The 20348-nt window shown below is 39.0% G+C and overlaps 1 protein-coding gene across 1 annotated transcript; it reads left to right on the forward strand.

Moving 5' to 3' along the window:
* The first annotated feature begins 3087 nt into the window (after positions 1–3087).
* fez1 (fasciculation and elongation protein zeta 1 (zygin I)) lies at positions 3088–19144 on the forward strand. The gene is made up of 10 exons (XM_031738516.2): positions 3088–3347; positions 6468–6820; positions 9666–9753; positions 13169–13255; positions 13793–13958; positions 15944–16251; positions 16821–16901; positions 17774–17849; positions 17937–18002; positions 18156–19144. The coding sequence occupies exons 2-10, from the start codon at positions 6498–6500 to the stop codon at positions 18170–18172; spliced, it is 1212 nt and encodes a 403-aa protein (XP_031594376.1). The 5' UTR covers positions 3088–3347; positions 6468–6497; the 3' UTR covers positions 18173–19144.
* The last annotated feature ends 1204 nt before the right edge of the window (positions 19145–20348 follow it).

The following is a 20348-nucleotide window of genomic DNA, read 5'->3' on the forward strand; positions in this document are numbered from 1 at the left end:
TTGTCAGGAATAAAAAAAATACATATTTAAACTAGAAGGACACTCAGGAAGAGGATCGTCTGTGAATAACCAATTTTAAAGACTGTGATCAGGTTCTGGACCAAAATGTAACATTCTTCCATTTCCCATGCTCCTACTCTCCACCAAGTTTCCTAAACTTTGGCTTTGTGGTTACATATAATCCCACTAACAAACAAGCGAAAAAACATACCGCCTCGTTGGCTCATGCCTTATCAGAAGAAAAATTCTATTATAAATAGAACATACATTCAATTCAATTTATTTATACAGCGCCAAATCACAACAAAAGTCGCCTCAAGGCGCTTTATATTGTACAGTATACCCTATAATAATTGATACAGTGAAAAACCCAACAATCATATGACCCCCTATGAGCAAGCACTTTGGCGACAGTGGGAAGGAAAAACTCCCCTTTAAAAGGAAGAAACCTCCGGCAGAACCAGGCTCAGGGAAAAACATGTATTTGTTTTCAGCACAGCAACCCAAATGATATCATATGATCGTTTGGTTTGGTGCACAATTATAAGTGCGAGGACAATTATAGGTGGAACCCTTTAAAGAAACAGACGTTTTCTGGTGTGACAAGATTACATGTGGCCCTAAAATAAACAATCAGTACATTTTTATAGCAGGTTGGGGACACAGTGTGCAGTAAGTCATGATAATTTAACTGAGTTTGTGTGAAAGTCCTGTGAAAGCTGACAGCTGTTTGTTGACTATTCTTCGTGGGTTGAAGGTGTGCTCATCACTGAGGCGCGATAGCAACGTGTTTACATGGAATAACACAGGAACATGCACTTTTTAATATGTTGTACTTTTTTTTTTATCACCATTTTTAAGTAAAATGCTTTCTTTGTGTAGTAGTTCATGACTATTTGCACAGAAATTTCTCCACCCTCATTTAGCATATGTACATATATATATATATATATATATATATATATATATATATATATATATATATATATATATATATATATATATATATATATATATATATATATATATATATATATATATATATATATATATATATATATATATATATGCTGCTCAGTGGGGTTCTTTCCTTGTTATAGAGTTATTCCTCTTCCAGTGCTGTTACAGTATAACCATGGCAACCAGTCTGGACTGTGTGAGCTGTGTTGCTGTAGTAATGCGAGGCCTCTGACAGGACATGTCTCCTTTCTTCCTTTTTTTCTCTTTTTCGCTTGAAGAAGCAGCTGCTCACCCAGGCTAATGAAACTGGTGTGTGCAGGCTTTTGTTGGCTTGTTGCAGTGCGCATGCTGATTTTACCCTGCACGCCTGTGAGCAGGCCGGGGCAGCACCTCCTATGTATTGACGTCATACGCAACACTCCTCTCTGCCTGAGACTGCTGAAGCTGCCAGTTTCAGTTCTAAGATATTATTCATTAACATTTTTTCATTTGTATGGTAGTCACCAAATACAAAATAAAAATATTCATTAAGTGCTGGGTTGCAGAAAAAATTGTCCAAATAATGTCACAGCATCACTGTTTAAAATAAGTGGGAAAATACAAATCGAGCATGCACAGAACTCTCTCTGGTTGCTTATTTTCTGTAAAACCTTTAATAAGTCTAGTCCTCTCATGTACCTCAAAGCTGGATGTTCCTGGCCTAAGTGAAGGTCGAGTTTTGATATTTGGAAACTTGAGCATCAGAGAAAGTGTGACAGTAACATACAAACTGTTACGTGAGTGCACGTGTTCATGCTGGCCCAGATGGACCTTTCTGAAAGGTCTAAACCTTGACCACAGAGTCAGAAGTAGGGATTAACTGGATTTAAATCACAGGCTTGGATGAAAAAGGAATCACATTATTTATTACTGCTCCAAATATGAGAAAATGCACCGTTTAAGGAAAAACATATGGTGTTTTTTAAATAAACTTTGGCTGGGAGAAGATGGTTTCTGGATCCTGTTCACATTTAACTTCTTCTTATTCTGAAATTTTTCAACATTTTGTAGATGCATTTTGTAGATTATACCCAGTCATGTTACGTCTTATTAACCCAACTAGTTACAAAGCTGTTTCTTTTTAGCACCACTTACTAATGAGCTAATATTTTTTAGAAATAAACAGTAAAACCTCTCAGTTTGAACATTTCGTATGTTTTCTATGTTGGGTTGTAAATGGGTTTGGGTTTAACAGATTTGTAAATCTTGTTTTTGTTTGCCTTTTAAATAGCATTCCAACTTTTCAAAATGCTATGAAATGCCAATTACTTTTTGGAGATAAATTTAAAAATCCTCAAATCCAGGTAGGTTTTGAACCAGGTTTCTTTGAGCTTCCTAGTTTATCTCAGTGTTCTTGCCTTCTTGTGTTCAGGTATATTTACTTACAAGCCCAAAAAGATAAGTGTACCATAATTTAAACATATGCAGAAATCCTGATGAAACCCAGAGCTACTAAAAGATAAATTCATATTTTAACAGGCAGATTGTTTCCCCCAAATCTTTACACTGCGACTCTTACTCTTGGAACAACTCAAAAGGGGACTGAAGATAAATCTGACTTGTATATGTGAGAATACACATGAGAAAACCTAAGAGTGTCACTGGTTTATATTCCAGTATATGAATCATTACCTTGTGTCTATTTTTGCATTTTCCTTTGCATTTCCATCATCATTTAAAAAACAAAGCATGTTTTTAAGAGATATATATGTATATAAACAGACACACATACGTAGGAAAAATTAATTTTAAGCTAACAAAATATATATATTTTCCTCTTAGTGAGTTCAGGTTTATGGCAGAATGTCAAAGCAGACAACAAAAGATGCTCACACTCTGAGTACACAGTGGGCTACCTCACTACAAACATCATCTCCTACCAAAGCCCCTTGCCTCCCCTCCTTCCTACTTCATGAATATTAGGGAATTAATGCTGGCAGGCAGGGAGAGCAGGAAGGGGCCGGGACAAAGAGAGAAAGAGAGGTTAGTGAGGGAAGCAAGCATGGGGAGAGGGAGGGTGAGGAGAGCTGATATCGTCACAGGACCTGGCAGTGCGCAGGCTCTGAATGAGCTGGGTTGGCTCCCTATTGATTGGAAAACAACGGGCTGTAGGAGGACAGATAAGGGTGTCTGTGGGCTAACGGGTGAGGGAAGGGATACAGACCAAAGCTCACACTACACGTCACCTCCCTGATTTCTCCCCTCGCTCTGTTTTTTTACCCTGGAGTGAATGCGACTGCTGCTGCTCATCTCTGGGTTTTGCTGTGAAGGGAGGTGCCTGTTCTTCTTCTCTGAGAAGATCCTGCCTACACGCCAAGCCAGGACAAAAACGGCTCCTCTAACCACAGGTAATTTGTCTTCTTGTCTGCACTCTACTCCCGATGTCCGTTCTTCCAGTCCTTCCCGTTATTCCAGACCCTCGTTTGCATCTTGCTTCCATCTTTGCCTTGTAACCATGGTTTCCTCTCTTCTCTCCCTCCCCCATTACCTCTTTTTTTTTCTCCCTATGATGAGCTGATGACATGCACTTGCTTGATTTCCATTTCTGTCACGGCAGTCAATATTGATTTAAAAAGGAATCCTTTTCAGTTCTATTTATGTGGGACAAAATCACATTGATATGAATTTTTTATACGCTTAAGAGAATGATGGCTGTAAAAGATGTGACATTTCATTCTGTATTCTTAATACACCACAGCCTATTAATTTTAAAAGCACTTAACATGGCATCATTTTAAAATGTTCAAATGAATTGAGCAATAAAAGATGACAAATCAAAGAGAAGGGAGCTCCTCTTTGATTTGTCTGATTCAGCAGATGCTACTCAAAATGGAATTACAGATTTGGTTCCATTGCATTAAATGACCTCTGATAAGTTCATGCAATTGGCACTTCCATGCACACCTGAGACCACTACCACTCTCTGTGAAGGTCACATACAAAAAAAGCTGACACACAGACACACGTACCTGCACATCTCTAACAGCTACATCTCTCTACTGTCACCAATGTTAAGGATGCTGTAAACTCCCACCTTTCCTGTGGATGACAAAATATTCCACATCCAGCTTATTAAACTGACCCAGCAGTAAGCAGAAAGGCTACTGCATGATGGGATGAGTGTTCTTAAGAAATTGAATTTGCAATTTTTGTTCTTAGCCTGCCAGATTTTCAAGCAGCAGTTCATCAATTCCTCCTACAAAGAGTCCCCATGGCGAGGTTTGAGTCAGCCACTAATTTCCATGTCTGTGCTCCTTATTTGGGAGACCAGATCCACCTAATTTGGCCTATTGACAGACACAAGTTGTCAGTCACCATTACATGTGTATGTGTTTGTCTTCTACTGCAGTGTGGACTGAAACAAGAGTTAAGACCATTAATGGAAGATCACTAACAAACAAAGTAAGCGAGCTACACAGTGAGGAGAGTAAGAAAGTAAGGGAGAGATTCTGAAAGACGATATCCGGCTGCAGCACTTTGCTGAGTGCAGCGATGAGAAGGAAGAGGCTCGCACAAGCTTGTTTTTAAATGGACTTCTCTGTACTTACCCATTTACGCCAGGCCACAGTCCAGCAAAGCACAAAGGAGCTAAATTAGTCCTCACTGCTGTCTGACACTGCGTCAGGCAGCCTGAGCAAAGCACAACTTCTCAGAAGAGATGTACTCCAGCACTGACTGTCAGCACCCTTCACTCTCTCTGGTTTTATTAAATTAAATCACATACACATACTATTTTTAACTAACATTTATCAGTGTATACTGATTTTACTCTTCAGTCAAGTTAACTGAAGTATGATATTTATTTATTTATATATTTATTCTACAAACTGTGTAAACAGTAACAGTAATTCACCAATTAAAATAGATAAATTCTATTAATCTTTTGCACATTTTGATATTAAGTTTGACACTAGGCACTAACTCTTGAACGCATGCTAAAACACAAACTAATGGAATAAACTTTTGAACATAGGAATCTGAGAACTAATTTCTCGAAGGGAACATTTAACATACCTCATCCTGTAAGTTTTCTATGTTCTTCTGAAGCTACGCTTAATTTCACAGGCAAAAATAAAACATACCAAGGTAAATACCGCATTTTTCAGACTATAAGGCGCACTGGATTATAACAAAACATGACTGAAATCTGCTTTGTAAGCATGTGTCTTAACAGGTGCCATTTTGGGGTCCTTATACACACACCATACGTATTACTCTGAGAGGCTCCTGACTACCGTAGCCATAATGCTTTGTAGCTTAAAAAGTCATACTAAAACATTTTGACAGATTTTTCCATGCTGTGTACCACATAAAATCAGTTCGAGGTCAGTAAGCACAAGAATGAATACATAAGGCACACTGTGAATTTTTGAGAAAATTAAAGTATTTTAAGTGCGCCTTATAGTCCGAATGGTGATGGTGTTAAAAAATGATCCTTACCTATATGTTTGTATCACCACTGGAACATGAGTCAGTCCCTCTGAATGAGAAGAACGTGTTCTGGTAGCATTTATTGTGAACAAACGATACATTGATAGTTAATGAGTTTAGTTAATTAACAGAAAATGAAATGTATCAATATTATATGGATCCTTATATTGTGTGTCTATAGTAGCACATGCATGTAGCAGTATAGTATATGTGTTTATGTATGCTATCTCAACCTGATTGGTTAGGTTTAGGTAATAAAAAGCATGGTTATGTCCAGGAAAGGTTGTGGTGTGGATTAAAATTGCTCTTACACAACCATTAAAAAAATAATAATCAGCTGAAATGTATGGAATCCAAGGTTTGGGGTTGTTTTTTTAATTCAAATAATTAATCATTAAGGAAAATATGCTTGATATAAACTAAATGTATACCAATGATTTGGCCAGATTCCATTAAATATTTTACAGTTCAATTATGTAGTAAAACTGCATGGAAAATGTTCATGTAATCCAAAATTCTTTAAGTATTTTTTCAGTGTATATCAAGCAAAGCTTTGACCAACGCAAAAATAGCACGATTATAATATACAATGTACTTTGACAAATGGTTCTATAATTTCATGTCCAAAACACTGAAGCACTCATCAGTTAAATCATTGTTGGTGTACTTAATTAACTGGTTTACCAGTAAAGCAAACTGGTTTGGTCCCCCTTGGGACCTGGTCCCCTTCTGGCACACCTACCTCTATCTCCTCTTTGTCTAGACGTGATGGTGCCATTCCACATGAGGACAGAGAGGCATGATTTAGGCTAGACCAGATAAATCCTTCTGGGATACTGGTTAATAAAGCAGATGGGGACAGATGGAAATCATGAAAAACCTTTGTGCTGTGACTGACCGGGTTTTTCTTTCAACACATTTGTGGCCTTGGCTTATTAAGCAACATATGCTCAAACTTAAAATGTCTTGAATTTAAAAGCCCTTCAAAATTCAGGAAAATCAGTTCATTAAATGCTGCATGACTCTGTTTCCTGCAGGACTCAGACATTAACTTGATAGGGGACACTATGGAAGCCCCTCTTGTGTGCTTAGATGAGGAGTTTGAGGACCTCCGGCCCTGTAGGATGGATGAGATGGACCAAAGCCTCGTCAACGACTCCTACTCCACCACCACCACTGTCCCCCTGGCCTCCATCACCCGTGAGGAGTTCTCTGAACTGGAAAACTTCTCTGAGATGATGAGCTTCAAGTCAATGGAGGACCTGGTAAATGAGTTTGACGAGAAGCTCAATGTGTGCTTCCACAATTACAACACCAAGACGGAGGGCCTGGCGCCCATACGCAACCAGTCACACAATCAGGAGGACGAGGAGCGACTGCAAGATGAAGAGTAAGTGACACAATATCTGAAGCAAGGTTTACTTATTGGAATCGTTCAGTCTTTAGTCATCTGTTACTGTGTATTTCCAAACAGCTGTGGTCATAAAGGATGTGACACTGTTCAGTCTGTAAACTATAAAGAACCCAGAGCAATATGAGCTTAACTTGAGGCACCAATTCTAAACCTGGTTAAAATCCTTTTAAAAACAGAAAAGAGTTAAAGTCAGTTTCTGTTACTGCAGATACAGTCTACAAGGGTTTGTATAATTTGGAATTACTGTAAAAAAAAAAAAAAAAAGGTTTGAGTGAAAAAGTTATTAATCTATATTCTGTCTTTAAATTGTCTGTCTTTTGGTGAACCTGCAGGATCTCTGCTACAGTTATGTTGATATAGAAAGTATATAAAAGAACATTTTTAGAAACATGCCTAGTCTAAAGAAGAAGGAAAGAAGTACAGGAGGTAAAACATCAACAGACATAAAAAAGAACAGCCTTTCATGTTAATCAGTTAGCAATATGCTCATTATGCTGCCATTCACAACACACACACTGGAGGCTGAAACGACTTGGCAGCCTGGAACAAAAGCCAAAACATTTCCACACACAGACCACAACATCCCCAAACATGCAGTCAATCAGCAGTGTGACCCCACCCTCCCCACCTCCACCATGTCAGGCTGCATGCTGAATTATTCAGTGTGCAGCGTCGTATGCCTCAGTTGGCTTTGGCTCTGTCCCAGTCTCTGCCTCTCCTCTGACTGCCAGAGCCTCCTCCTCTTGCTAGCAGCTTCTGAGGCGTTCTCTGAATCATGCTAAAAATAGTCTGACTGTAGGTGTGACAGCAGAGTTTTTTGGAAAGGATTATATGACTTTGAGCAATGATTAATTTCTGGTGAGAAAAGTGAGCTTTTATTGGTTAATAAAGCTCTGAGTGAGTACAGAGCAGAGCGCACAGCAGTGGGTGGATTGATACACTAATGTCACAAATAAGGAACCCAGAAGAAATACATTTCAGTCAAACATACATGAGTGTTCCATGTTCCTCAGAAGAGTTTGTCCCATGAAGAGGTGGTACTGGTGTTAATGAAACTGGAAGGTTTGCGTTTTGTTATGTCACACAGGAGAAAACAGGAGAAGCTGACACACCAACAAAACTAATCACCAGTCTAAATCTGCAGCTTGGTTGAAAACCCTCTGTGGCACATTTTGGAGTAATCCCTGCAGTCACCTGATCTGAAACTCAGCTTTGAGTGAATCTGTCAAGCTGATGGAGAGCTAGAAATTTAAACAGAATGATTCCTGTTGTGTGGCTGCAGGCCAGGAAACAGCAGGACAGCGTTGGAACATGGACTTCCACTCCCTGTAGGCCAGATGACCAACCATGTGTTATACATGCAGAACGTGCTCTTCATGTGCTGCTCTGGTTTCTGATGTGGTTGTGACTGGTTACGTTAGCTTCATTGCATTTAAATTCCTCAGTTTTATTTATAGGAAAAAGCATCACATAAGAAGACTGGTACCACTTGAAGTGTTATATAAAGCTACAGCCACCAGTCAGATAGCTAGACTCAGTGTGTAACCAGGCTGAAATAGTAAGAAAATGTGCTTACTAGCACTGCCCTTGGCACATATTCATTTGTGATATTAGTGCAGTACTAAATGCAGTAATCCCATCTGGATTTGAAATCATGGGCGGCTAGCTCAAGGCTGTTAAAGAAAGGAAAGAGTTTCCAATTAGATAAAAATCTTATATAGAATAAGATACTGTATCCTGTAACAATATATTAGTTATATTAGTTAGTTAGTTAAAAGCTGGTATGCTGGAGAGGTTCACAGTATATTTTGTTGGTCAGAAAGTCCTTAATACTGTATAACAGAATAGATATCCAACAGTTAGAAAATACAGTACAGTGTAAGTTACAGCATGTTGCCTAAACACTTACTGCGTGTTCAGTGCAGCTGTGCACTGTGTCTACAGTGTGATTGTAGTATGTTGTTGACACTTCTAAGCTGTTTTTTCCCTGTATTCTGATTTAAGCTCTTTAGTTTTAAAGCAATACTAATGCACTTGAAAGCACTTTGTAGTGTACTGCCACATTAATATAGAAAGGCAAACTCTGCAACCAAACCTGTTAATGATCCTAATAATTATAAGCTGCAAATTAGAATCAAACTGGCAACAAATCTACCTCTGAAAACACAAGCCAGAGTGGTGCCATCAGGCTTTGCTAACTTTTAGGAAAAGTAGAACTAAACTTTGGCCACGGAGTGTGCAGCCATGACACGCAGGCATGACTGGTGAGGTAAGCTGCCAGCTCAATGGAGTCCACTGTGTAAGCAGGCAGGGGCAGTGCCACTGGGAGCAGGGAAACAGGCCTCAGCCAACCTCTGAGTGACACACACACACACACACACACACACACACACACACACACACACACACACACACACACACACACACACACACACACACACACACACAAGCTCAGACACAAAGGACACTTCTCTCCCAGTTTTTACTTCACTCTGCCTCAGACAGACGCTGGGAGAGCTGGAGAACACTTTGTACAATGATGTGAGGAACTTTATCTAAATCTCTGCTGAGGATACCATTTAACACATAGTAAGATGCACTTCTTTTCTATTGTGCACTGCTCTTCTGCAGCCCTGAACTCCACCTCAATGAAATATTGACTGAGTTGCAGGCTGCTGAACATAGGGCTGAGTACACGGCTTTTTACAATCAGAAAAACAAATCTATTGAGGGCAAGAGCTGAGGGCAAAAACTTTACACTTCTTTATGATATTTGCTTGAGCAGGTTTGCATTTTGGCATGGGTCTCTGTTGTTTTGCAGTGTGTGGGATGCTCTAACTGACAACTACATCGCCACCTGGGACGGCACCGACTCGGAAGGAATCAACGGCAATATCTCTGACCAGGAGGTACATTTCATGCCACGCCTTCATGTTTAGTTTAAATCTAATTAATATATACATGTAGGAATAGTTTTGCACTATTTCCATGCAAATTTTTATTCTCATCAATAGTAAAAAGCACCTTGAGATGACTCTTGCTGTAAATTAGTATTAAATATAAATGAATAGACTGAACTGAATGAAACTATTCTGATGAGCATCCTTTACACTGTGGTGTAATATGGGTGCTGAATGAATGGAAAGCTCATTCTCTGGTCCACTCTAATGTTTGTTTGCACTTTTCATGCTTACATGAACACGTCTGACCCAGGAAATTGCTCTCACAGTCACATATTTACATGTTTGTCTATTTGCTTACTATAAATGGTTAACTACATTCACTAATTTCTATGTCTTTTCTTAAAGACAAATGCTATGTGTCATTATTTTCCATTTTGATGTGCTAAAATGAATTGTATGACTAGTTTCTGCTCCTGTAAGATTCATTTCATGCTGACAATTGAAAGCATGCCTGACTAGCCTTGACTGGTCTGGCATTCAGCTGAGCTCTGCCTCATCCTCCTCTGCTTCCTTAATTGCCTGTCAGATTCAGCTGGACAGCAGACACTTAGCGTTCTACGCCATGTTTGGACTGGTGAAGGCCAGAGGAGCTGCGGTTATCTCAGGAGCAGAGGGTGGTTGTGGAAATGCATCACATTCATGCCTTCAAGTTAAAAGTTTTATGCCTAGAGAGACAAAATATTTAACATGACAGTTTCCTGTGAGGGCAATCTTTTCTCTGAATTCATACCTCTGATTGTTTGTACTGCCACACTTTTTAAATATGATAAAAATGTGGTTCTATTTAATTCGAAATTAGTAGAGCCACAAAATAGATTTGCCTTTTGTAACATGGATATTTATCACTTTCTCATTATTGTATCAGCATTGAGGAAAGGATAAACTGTTAAATGCTAAGTTGATAATAAAACGTATCGTAACAGTGCTTAATTAAAAAATGTTTGGTACATGCACCATCATATGTTTTCATGGTATCTATTTGCTCAGTAGCACCACAGTAAAGTATAGCTGAGGCTTAATGGAAACCCATAAGTTTTGAACATTGCTACAGCAGCCATGATCAAAGTCAAGAGCGCTGCAGCCAACTTAAAAACCTGAAAATTCCACGGGACACACATCTTCAATAAAAATTCAAGAGAAAGTGATGTATTTCTCGAATTTTATTTGAAAAACATAAAAACAAAGGCTGTTTCACTATAGATTGTTAATGCTCAGGCATAGTGACCCATCTGCCACTGGGACACAAACGTCAATACAAGAGCATTAAATTTAGGTCAGGCTAATGAGTAATATCACCAACTAACCAGCTCCTATTCGAATTTTTTATTCACTTTTTTTATATAAATAAATACATTCACAAAAAATATTTAACTCAATATACTTGCGAGTCATTTCAAACTGTTCTGTTAGTACTGTAGCCCACCTACAGTACCTTTGTGGACCACCAGAGGACCCCAGCCCACACTTTGGGAATCACTGTGCTAGAGGAAGATGATTCATGTATCACTAACGTAAAAGGTCCAGGAAACGTTGTGCGGAGTAAAGATATTTCACAAAAAGGGAATATATTTTAATATATGAAATTACAAGTCCTCATCTTATCTCTAAAGACCTTGTAATGTCATACTTCCCTCACAGACTACTTCACTCTCAGACTGCAACTTTACATGTGGTTTCGAGAGTTTTCCAAAACTCCAATGGGAAGCAGAGCCCACACTATCAGGCTCTTCTCCTGTGGAACCTGCTCACAGTTTGGGTTCGGGAGACAGACACCCTCTCTCTGTCCTCCTCCTTCAATTCCACATGTAAACAGGATGCAATCTATCTACATGTTTTTAAAAATGGAATGAGCAAGTGTTTTTTAAAATGTGATAGTAATGTAACAGTAAATTATGTAAAACCTTTTAAATATTTAAACATCAGACTTCGAAATAATATGTTCTCTGTTTGCCATCCTGGGCTGGAGAATAAGTTGAGGAGAAGGTCAGTTGGGGTCTGGGCTGGTGGGCTGCTCTCCTGATGTGGGAACCAGGATGGTCTGCTTGTCTCCACCCCAGAGTGAAGGGGGGCATCTCCTGGATCTGGGGGCTGATTGCCTCTCTGTGGGTTATTGGTGCTTGGACCCGGGAGTAAAAAGTACGTGTATGGCATCCATTTCTGTGTATCTCCAAACAGGGTGTGTGTCTGCCTGTTTGTCTATGTGTACGTGTCAGGTCAGGCCTTAGACTCCCCCTGTCTCTTAGAACATCTCAGGCTCCCTCAGGTGTGGGGGCCTATTTCCCCCTGACACATCCCCTGTCAGTGACTGTTGCCCCCATCTGCTGGTGCATTGGTACTTCTCGATATCTGGGCCTGGATGCTCGGTTCTGTACTGGCTCGCTCCTGGTGGCTGCTTGGTGGGACCTGGGCCCCCTGGATTTGTCTGCTCCTGGTGGGGGTTGGGGTGTCCTTGGGTCTCGGGCTTGGTCTGCTCCGGTGTAGCCAGTGGAGCCTGTGGGCTTGTCGCTGCAGTCACCTGGGATGTCTGTACTGTGGCTGCTGGGTGACCCCTCCCCAGGCCTCTCCTCCGCTCTTCTCTGAGTGGGAACTGCGGTTGTCCCTGTGGTGGTCCTCCTGCGGCTCTCACTCTGTGGAGGGCCTCTAAATGTCTGGAACCCAGGTCTCCTGCTTCAGGTCCTGGGGGGGCAGGGCCGAGCTCCTGACACCCATTATTAGACATTAAATGGAGAAACCTTATGAACACAAGCACACTCACGCAGACACATGGACACACAAGTGTGCACACAGGTACTCACAGACACACATTATCTTGCTTGGCTGCCGCTTCTGAAAATATCTGTCTTATAACTAATACTGTGTGATGTTCAATAACATTGTCATTGTTATTTATGCATACACTGGTTGTTGCTGTGGTTTCTCTGCTGGTTTTTTTTTTTTTTGGGTGATGTTGAAGCAGATTCTCAGTGTTTTTTGCTTTTCTCTCTCCGTTCCTCTCCTTGTTACCTTTTTCCCCCAACTTCACTTTCTTTTTCATCCCCCAGTCTTGTCCGTTATGGTTGTAATAATCCAAAATAAAAAAAATCCTAATAAAGTTCTAATAAAATATGACTATTAAGTATATGTAAGTATAGCGAATGCTGCTCTAGTCCACTTGCCAAAGTAAATCTGTTTGCCATTTTTGCTGGATAGAGCAGGGAAAAAATGAACACAACTCCTGAATGAGTTCTCATTCAAACACACCAATGATTTTTTTTTTCTGAATGTGTATTTTCATTGATTACTCTAATCCAAAGACGTCAGCATTTGACTCTTGCTGGCATCCTCAAAACAGTAATCTGTTGGCATAATTTATCATTTGCAGATTCATGAAAAAGAGGAGGAGGAGATGAATGAGAAGAACGACAATGCCAACTGCCTGAATGAAGAACCTCTTATCACAGCAGATCAGGTCTGAGTGTGTGTGTGTAAAAATCAAGTGAATGGCTTAATTACGTGACCAACACGTTTCAGCTTGTGGCCTTCATCAGGGTCATTGCAAAATGTCAAACAGTTTGTGTTTAAATAAAAAACAGGAAACAGAAAAAATCCAAGTGGACCAATCACACCTTCACAAATAAACAAGCTGGCCAATTAAATTTAACCAGGTGGTACTGGCTAATTGGCTATTTGGTTAAGCCACAGCCCAAATAGATTCTGGACTGAACCACTACAGATTAAAAGGGAGAAAAAAATCTCCTGCATGTCTTAAAGTAATACATACTCAAAATTACACAGATAAATGGAAATACGTTAAATTAAAAACAAGTACATTAACATTAAAAGAGGGAGAAGCAATACAAAAATCAAGTTAAAAACACTGAAACACAAAAGTAAAGTTCACAGAAACTCATTAATAGATAAATCCTCATTCATACCTGTAGGGTGTAAACTCTTTAAAGCTTGGTCAGCTTGTTTATTTGTGAATCCCTCCATTCCTGTCTCCAAGGTCATTGAGGAGATAGTTGAAATGATGGAGAATTCTCCAGATCCTGGTGAAACTGAGGAGGATGAGGAGGAAGAGGTCAGTCACTGCTCTTCCAGGACCAATCTGTCCCTGCTAGAAGAGATCAGGCAGCTGTCACAGGCTTCAAACAACAACTGCTCCTATGAAGGTAAAGCTGAGAATAATCCATGTTTCTGGTTATTTCTTATTTTTCTTTTGACTTATGCAATGTCCTGACTGAGCTGTTTAAACTAATTTATTCAGTGCTATCATTCAGGATTACGTTGTAGACTAGATATAATAGACCAGACTTCATAAAAAGTGCATATTTTCTGTTAAGTAGCATGTCAGAAATGTAATAATTTCCTATTAAAGTCATCCTTTAGGTCAAAATTAAAGTACATACCTCAAGATAGCAATAAAATACCAAAGGTGGGACTCTCTTATTTGGTATTACCATCAGTTAAAGGTAAAAACTATCATCACCCTTTTCATAAAAGCTCCATCATGAATCCATTTAAACCTAAGGCAAAGATATAATGTTCAGGGAAAAAGAAGTCTCAAATACAACCTATCCATCTGTGTACATTAGTTATCTCATTTAGTTAGTTTGAAGATGAGAGTTTAAAAGGTCAATAACTTTTCTTTAAAACTATAAACTGTAAATAATAATTTGTTAACCTTCTTAAAGAAACATCAACAGAAGCATAGCATTAAACACGTAGCACATGCACATCTGTGCAGGGATTATCAGCTATGTCAGTTAGCATTACCAAGCTAACTTTAGCAAACATTAAATTTTGGCTGCACTTAGAAATCAACATATTAAAAACAAAGTAAAATACAATGGTTGTACAATAAATTAAGCCACCAACAGTACTAAATGAGTAAAATAAGCCTTTCCTTTTTGGCTACTATATCTAAATGTTGCTTCCATATTTTAGTGGTTTTCAGCTACTTTTACACTATTTGTACTTCTACTTTTCCATCATTGTGAAAAGCACTCAAAAGGTTACACATACAGATATATATTTGGAGTCAAAAGACTTTTTATAATCAAGTTTAGATTCACAGTTGCAATGTAATGACAAAAAATTGCCCCATTACTGACACGATATGTGTGTGTCATAATATGAACACCCTGCACAATATTCACCTTGCAAACTGGTCACATGTGCCAAAGTGGTGGAAACACCTCATGTTTAACAGCCATGAAGAAACCAGCTGTTTTGTTCACATTGTCTTCTTTTTTAAAATAACTGGCTAAAACTCTCCAACACCATTTGTTTTTACTCTGGAATTTTACTGTATGAAGCGAGTAAATACTGTACAGTGAAAGACTACATGAATACATAGATCAAAGACAAATGTGTTTTTTAGGAAATTAAGTATTTAATAATGCTGATAAAATAATTTTTTTGTAGTATCTGGGGGAAGTGTATACTAATTAAAGAGCCTTGGTCTTATTGTGAAATTATATTGCAGTTAGAGAGAGACTTAAATAAAATAAAATAATAATAATAATAATAATAAAAAAAAAAAATTTCAAGCGTCGTCACCAAAATCGATATTCATTCATGTATTCGTTTTATTATTTCCCTTTTTTTTTAAAATGGTGGAGACTTTAAGTGCAGTAAATGGACGTTATGCTACTATATCTAGTGGAAGTGTAATATAATATTATTTTCTGCCTCAACATGCATTTTACATGATCAAATTTGTAATTCAAAAAAACTTCCCAGTTGAGCTAAAGCATTACAGTATGAGCAGCCACAGACGATGTCTTTAGGCATCTGCGATGTAATATAATGATTACACTGTACCAGCTGCATTGTCAGAAATGTTTCTCCCAAGCTGCTGTTTTGTTTGTGTTTTGTTTTTTTTGTTTTTTTTACAAAATACTGATTGCACTTCCTTCCTTTATACACTGAGCTATCATCAGGGACTGCTCATTATGTTATTCATATAACTGTACCTTATTCATATAGCAAAATTACCCTGGGCTGCATTAGTATACATTACTGGTAATTAATACTGTCACAGTGGCACAGATTCCAAATAGTCAGACTATTCAAAGAATATTATTTTACTGTTAGCATCCTGCTTAACTCTGATCATTCCCACAACCTTTCCGCTCTCAAATCCATCCTGCAGGCCTGAGCCTGATGCCCAGCTCAGCGCTTGTTGAACTGCTGCACCGGGTGGAAGTCGCCATCCGCGAGTACTCAGAGGAGCTTGTCAGCCAGCTGGCTCGTCGTGATGAGCTGGAGTTTGAGAAAGAGGTGAAGAACACGTTCATCACGGCACTAATGGAGGTGCAGAACAGGCAGAAGGAGCAACGAGACAGCAGCAAACGCAGACGTCGGGACAAGGCCATGAGCCTGCAGGGGGGAGGGACGGTGCCCGTGAATGGAGGCAACGATAGCTCCACAGGCCAGAAGACGGGGACCATGCTTGTTAAGGTGGGTATCACTTGGCCCCATCACACAACTTTTGCTAATATCAAATATGTAACAATATGAGGCATTTTATGAATGTGCAGATTTCTTTTTTCACTGTAAATTACACAAAGGTAAAATGAGAGTGCCTGCAAGCTCTTCCTTTCCCCACCCTCTTTAACTGTTAGCATAATGGATATCTAAAGGCCATTAGCCTCTAAATTATCTTCCAGGAAAGATTATAAAGTGGCTGTGACCCATCATCTATGTACAGTAACTGCCCAGTGCAGTCCTGTCCAGCAAGAGAGAAACTGCCTAATGGATTTCCTCTCCATTCGATGTAGCAGCAGTCTGACTGCTGTGAGTCTGGCTCTTGGTGCCTTACTCTCTATTACTGAACTAATATGAACGTACCGATGGCTTAAGGAAGTGGATGCAATATATGCAATAAATTTCACAATGATACTGTGCTGAAATCTGCTGAAGAGTAATTAAAAAAATGAATTTTGTCATATGAATTATTATAGTTTATAATAATGTGTGTGTGTGTGTGTGTGTGTGTGTGTGTGTGTGTGTGTGTGTGTGTCCTACAGCGTTTCAGCATGGAGGGAATTTCCAACATTCTGCAAACAGGCATCAAACAGACATTTGGAAGCACAGGGAATGACAAGCAGGTAAGGTTTAAATGTTTTAAATAAAAAACAAAAAAACCCAAACAAACATGCACAGATGAGCCAAACCATTATGAATGCTCACAGATGAAACAAATTATATAATGACACATTTAGGAGTTCTCGTTTCATTAGACAATAAGTGAACAGTTGGTTCTTGTGGTCAGCCGTGAGCGAAATGGGTAGGCGTAAGGATGGCCAGTTGGCTGTGTCAGAGAACCTCCTGAAATTAGAAAGCCTGTTAGATGCCTCTGGTGAACAGCTGCAACCACCAGCTGGAACCAGCTACAAGGTTTTGACTTCTCAAGGTTCACTGGTACAAAGGAAATAAAGGCTACCTTAGCTGGCCTGAACTGAGCGAATGCACTGTGGAAAGAAGACAAGCAGGTGTAAGGGTGAAGATCTCCAACCGTATACTGTATGTTGACAGAGGTTTTCTCAGTACTTAGATTGGTTTGCAATGATGGACAGTTCAGATTCAAAGTTTGGTATTCATAGAGCTATACTACAAAACAGGAGCTGGACTAATCCTGGTGACTTCAGGCTTAATCCAGTATTTCAGTAGTACGACGGTAGCCGACGTCATGCCAGGGCACTCTCCATGACATAACGGAATTTCATGATGCTTCGTCAAAAGTAGCTTGACAAATTGATACCACTCTCATACTGTAATATAAAGGTACAAGTAACTCATTAGATTAATTGCACTTTGACCCAAAGGTTGAACAAAATTCTAATTCAAACAAACAAACAAACAAAAAAGTCTAAATTAAAAGAAAAGAAAAAATATAAATGTAATCCTTTAGTTTAACAGAGGCTACTTATTACTCTCTTATTACTCTTAGAAAGCCTCCTGAACCTTTATTCTGTTTCAGTACCTAAACACGGTTATTCCATATGAGAAGAAAAGCACCCCTCCATCAGTTGATGACCTGCAGATGCTCACAAAGAGTAAGACCACACCAGAACATCTGTATTAGAGCCAAATAAAGGGCAGAAGTGGTACCTTCAACTTTGTTGTCTGCTTTTTTCATGCAGTACTCTATGCCATGAAGGAGGACAGTGAGAAGGTGCCCACACTGCTGACCGACTACATCTTAAAAGGTAAATGCAAACACAGTCTTCTACTCACTTTTGTAGCGTTTTACACAGCACAGTGGAAAACAGTGACATTTTCTGTACTTGAAATATTGTCTGTCTGAACTTCTTGGATGTTGGAAACTATATCAAGGCAGTTTGTTCTGTCTTCCTCTTCAGTCCTGTGTCCTACCTAAAGCGCCACCAAGCCAGAGGCAGCAGTGTGATGGAAACTTCCTTCTCCAAGGGCATTTCTGACCTTCCTTTCCTCTGGTTCAAGCTGCATGACCTCCCCTCTTTTACCATTACCAACTATGGATCCTCACCATCAACATTATCATATTCACCTCAACTACGACTACTGCCTTTCGCTGAGCTCACTTCCTCCCTTCCCTGCGCATCAAACTCAGGCCACAAAACGGTGACCATCCGAATAACAAGTGGAACAGCTGATTCCCACTTTTAACAGACTTCACTTATGGAGCATGACATGCTATTAATGACCATAACACCACTTTGGTACAGTGATACAGAGTTATTACTGCTTTCTTTTCCTTCATTACTTTACTTTCTCTTGTTTTTAATTCTAACAGAATTTCATTGTTTTTTGAAATCATACAATGACCTCTTAACCAGTGATGGTTTTGTACATTGATTCATTTCATAAGGACTACACTGTCAGACAAATTAAACTGCATACTGCATCCACACACGTCTTCGTATGGTTTCTGATTAAAAAAGTAATTAATCTGAATACAAAAGCCATGCACTTTTATCTGCCAACTTAGCACTGTTACTCCATGTGCAGGAGAGGAAACAATACTATTACGGGTGCAGTGCAGTGCATTACAAAGCTTTTTTTCTTTACTTTTTGCTTTCACTAATTATCCAGTGCTCTTCTGACTTATTTCTAATTTCTTTTTACGTGTATCTAAATATTTGATATGGACTCTGTTTATTTTGTACTTTTATTTACTGTGTCATCAGAGCGACAGGTGTCTGTGCATTCCATCCCTATCTACATGGAGGTATATCAGTGGATATCATCCCCCGATGAAAGAAGCTCATTTCAATAGAGTTGTGCATATTAGCATATTTATGACTTCCTTTGTGTCATGTAGGTGAATGTTACATCGCTAATTGCAAATTCTAATAAACATTCTACCCTAGTTGTGTGTTCATTTGCTTCTGTTTGGCATTTAGTATAATCGCTCCTGATAAATTACAGGAGTTTTTTCTCTTTTATCATTTGAATCTATTTTTTGAAAGCTTTGACTTTTACAAGTTATCAAAAAAAGACCGACTAAAATGTTTTCCTCAGGACTACCGTGTGAGAGCAATTTTGACTGGTGATTCTACACATGTAGTTTTTAATATTCCAGTCCAATAATATATATCCTAATATTCCAATATGTCTGGATGTGTTTCAAATGGTCAAGATGCTTTTAGAAGCTCTTATGCTTCTGTAATGTGTCTAAAATTTGGTAACGAGATTTTTTGAGAAGGATCTTTACGGGATGCTGATAATACCTACATTTAGAAAAAAAAAACAGGACTTCAGTGGGCAATGTTCCTGCTCACTGCAAATCTATTGTGACTAAAGAGATTATTTAAAAAATGATTATTATTCAGATATTTTTGTTTTAAAAAAAATTTCTCACTTTCCATGAAAACAAACTCTACAATTATAAGTATTTTATCATATTTCTGCCCTATATTAAACAAACACAGATTTATTGAGGACAGTATAAGTCAGGCTTACACAATTCAGCCATACGCTACATCTGTGAAATAGTAAGATCTTGCTCAAGCTCTGATTTATGTATTAATTAATTAGAACAGAAAAATATAAATAAAATAATAATGATGAACGTCAGTTAGAAATGCATTTTCAGTGGTTTTGTATGAACTTAATGAACTAAACAGAAAAAGAGGGGACGAGAGAGGGTGAGAGAGTGAGGGAGAGACATGACGGGCTGGGGAAACATATACATGACAGACCATGGAGGGGAACTTGGGAACAAGAGAGGGAAACAAGACAGAAGGACTCACACACACACACACACACACACACACACACACACACACACACACACACACACACACACACACACACACACACACACAGTGGTACACAGAGGACAATGACAGAAGGGGAACCTAATAGGAACAAAACTGATCACAAGCTAACCTAGACATAATTGCACATGTGTCACTTTTTCAGTCTCAGACAATTTGCATGTTAATGATCAAGGAATTGACCTCACAGCCCATTATTTGTAAATGGTGCTAGTTTCAGTCATTGTGCAAATGTACTGTTTATAAGGTTGGGGAAACCTGCAGCCAGCTGAGACTGCAGAAGTGACTTGGTTG

This window comes from Oreochromis aureus, linkage group 10, assembly GCF_013358895.1.
Source record: "Oreochromis aureus strain Israel breed Guangdong linkage group 10, ZZ_aureus, whole genome shotgun sequence".
Classification (NCBI taxonomy): domain Eukaryota; kingdom Metazoa; phylum Chordata; class Actinopteri; order Cichliformes; family Cichlidae; genus Oreochromis; species Oreochromis aureus.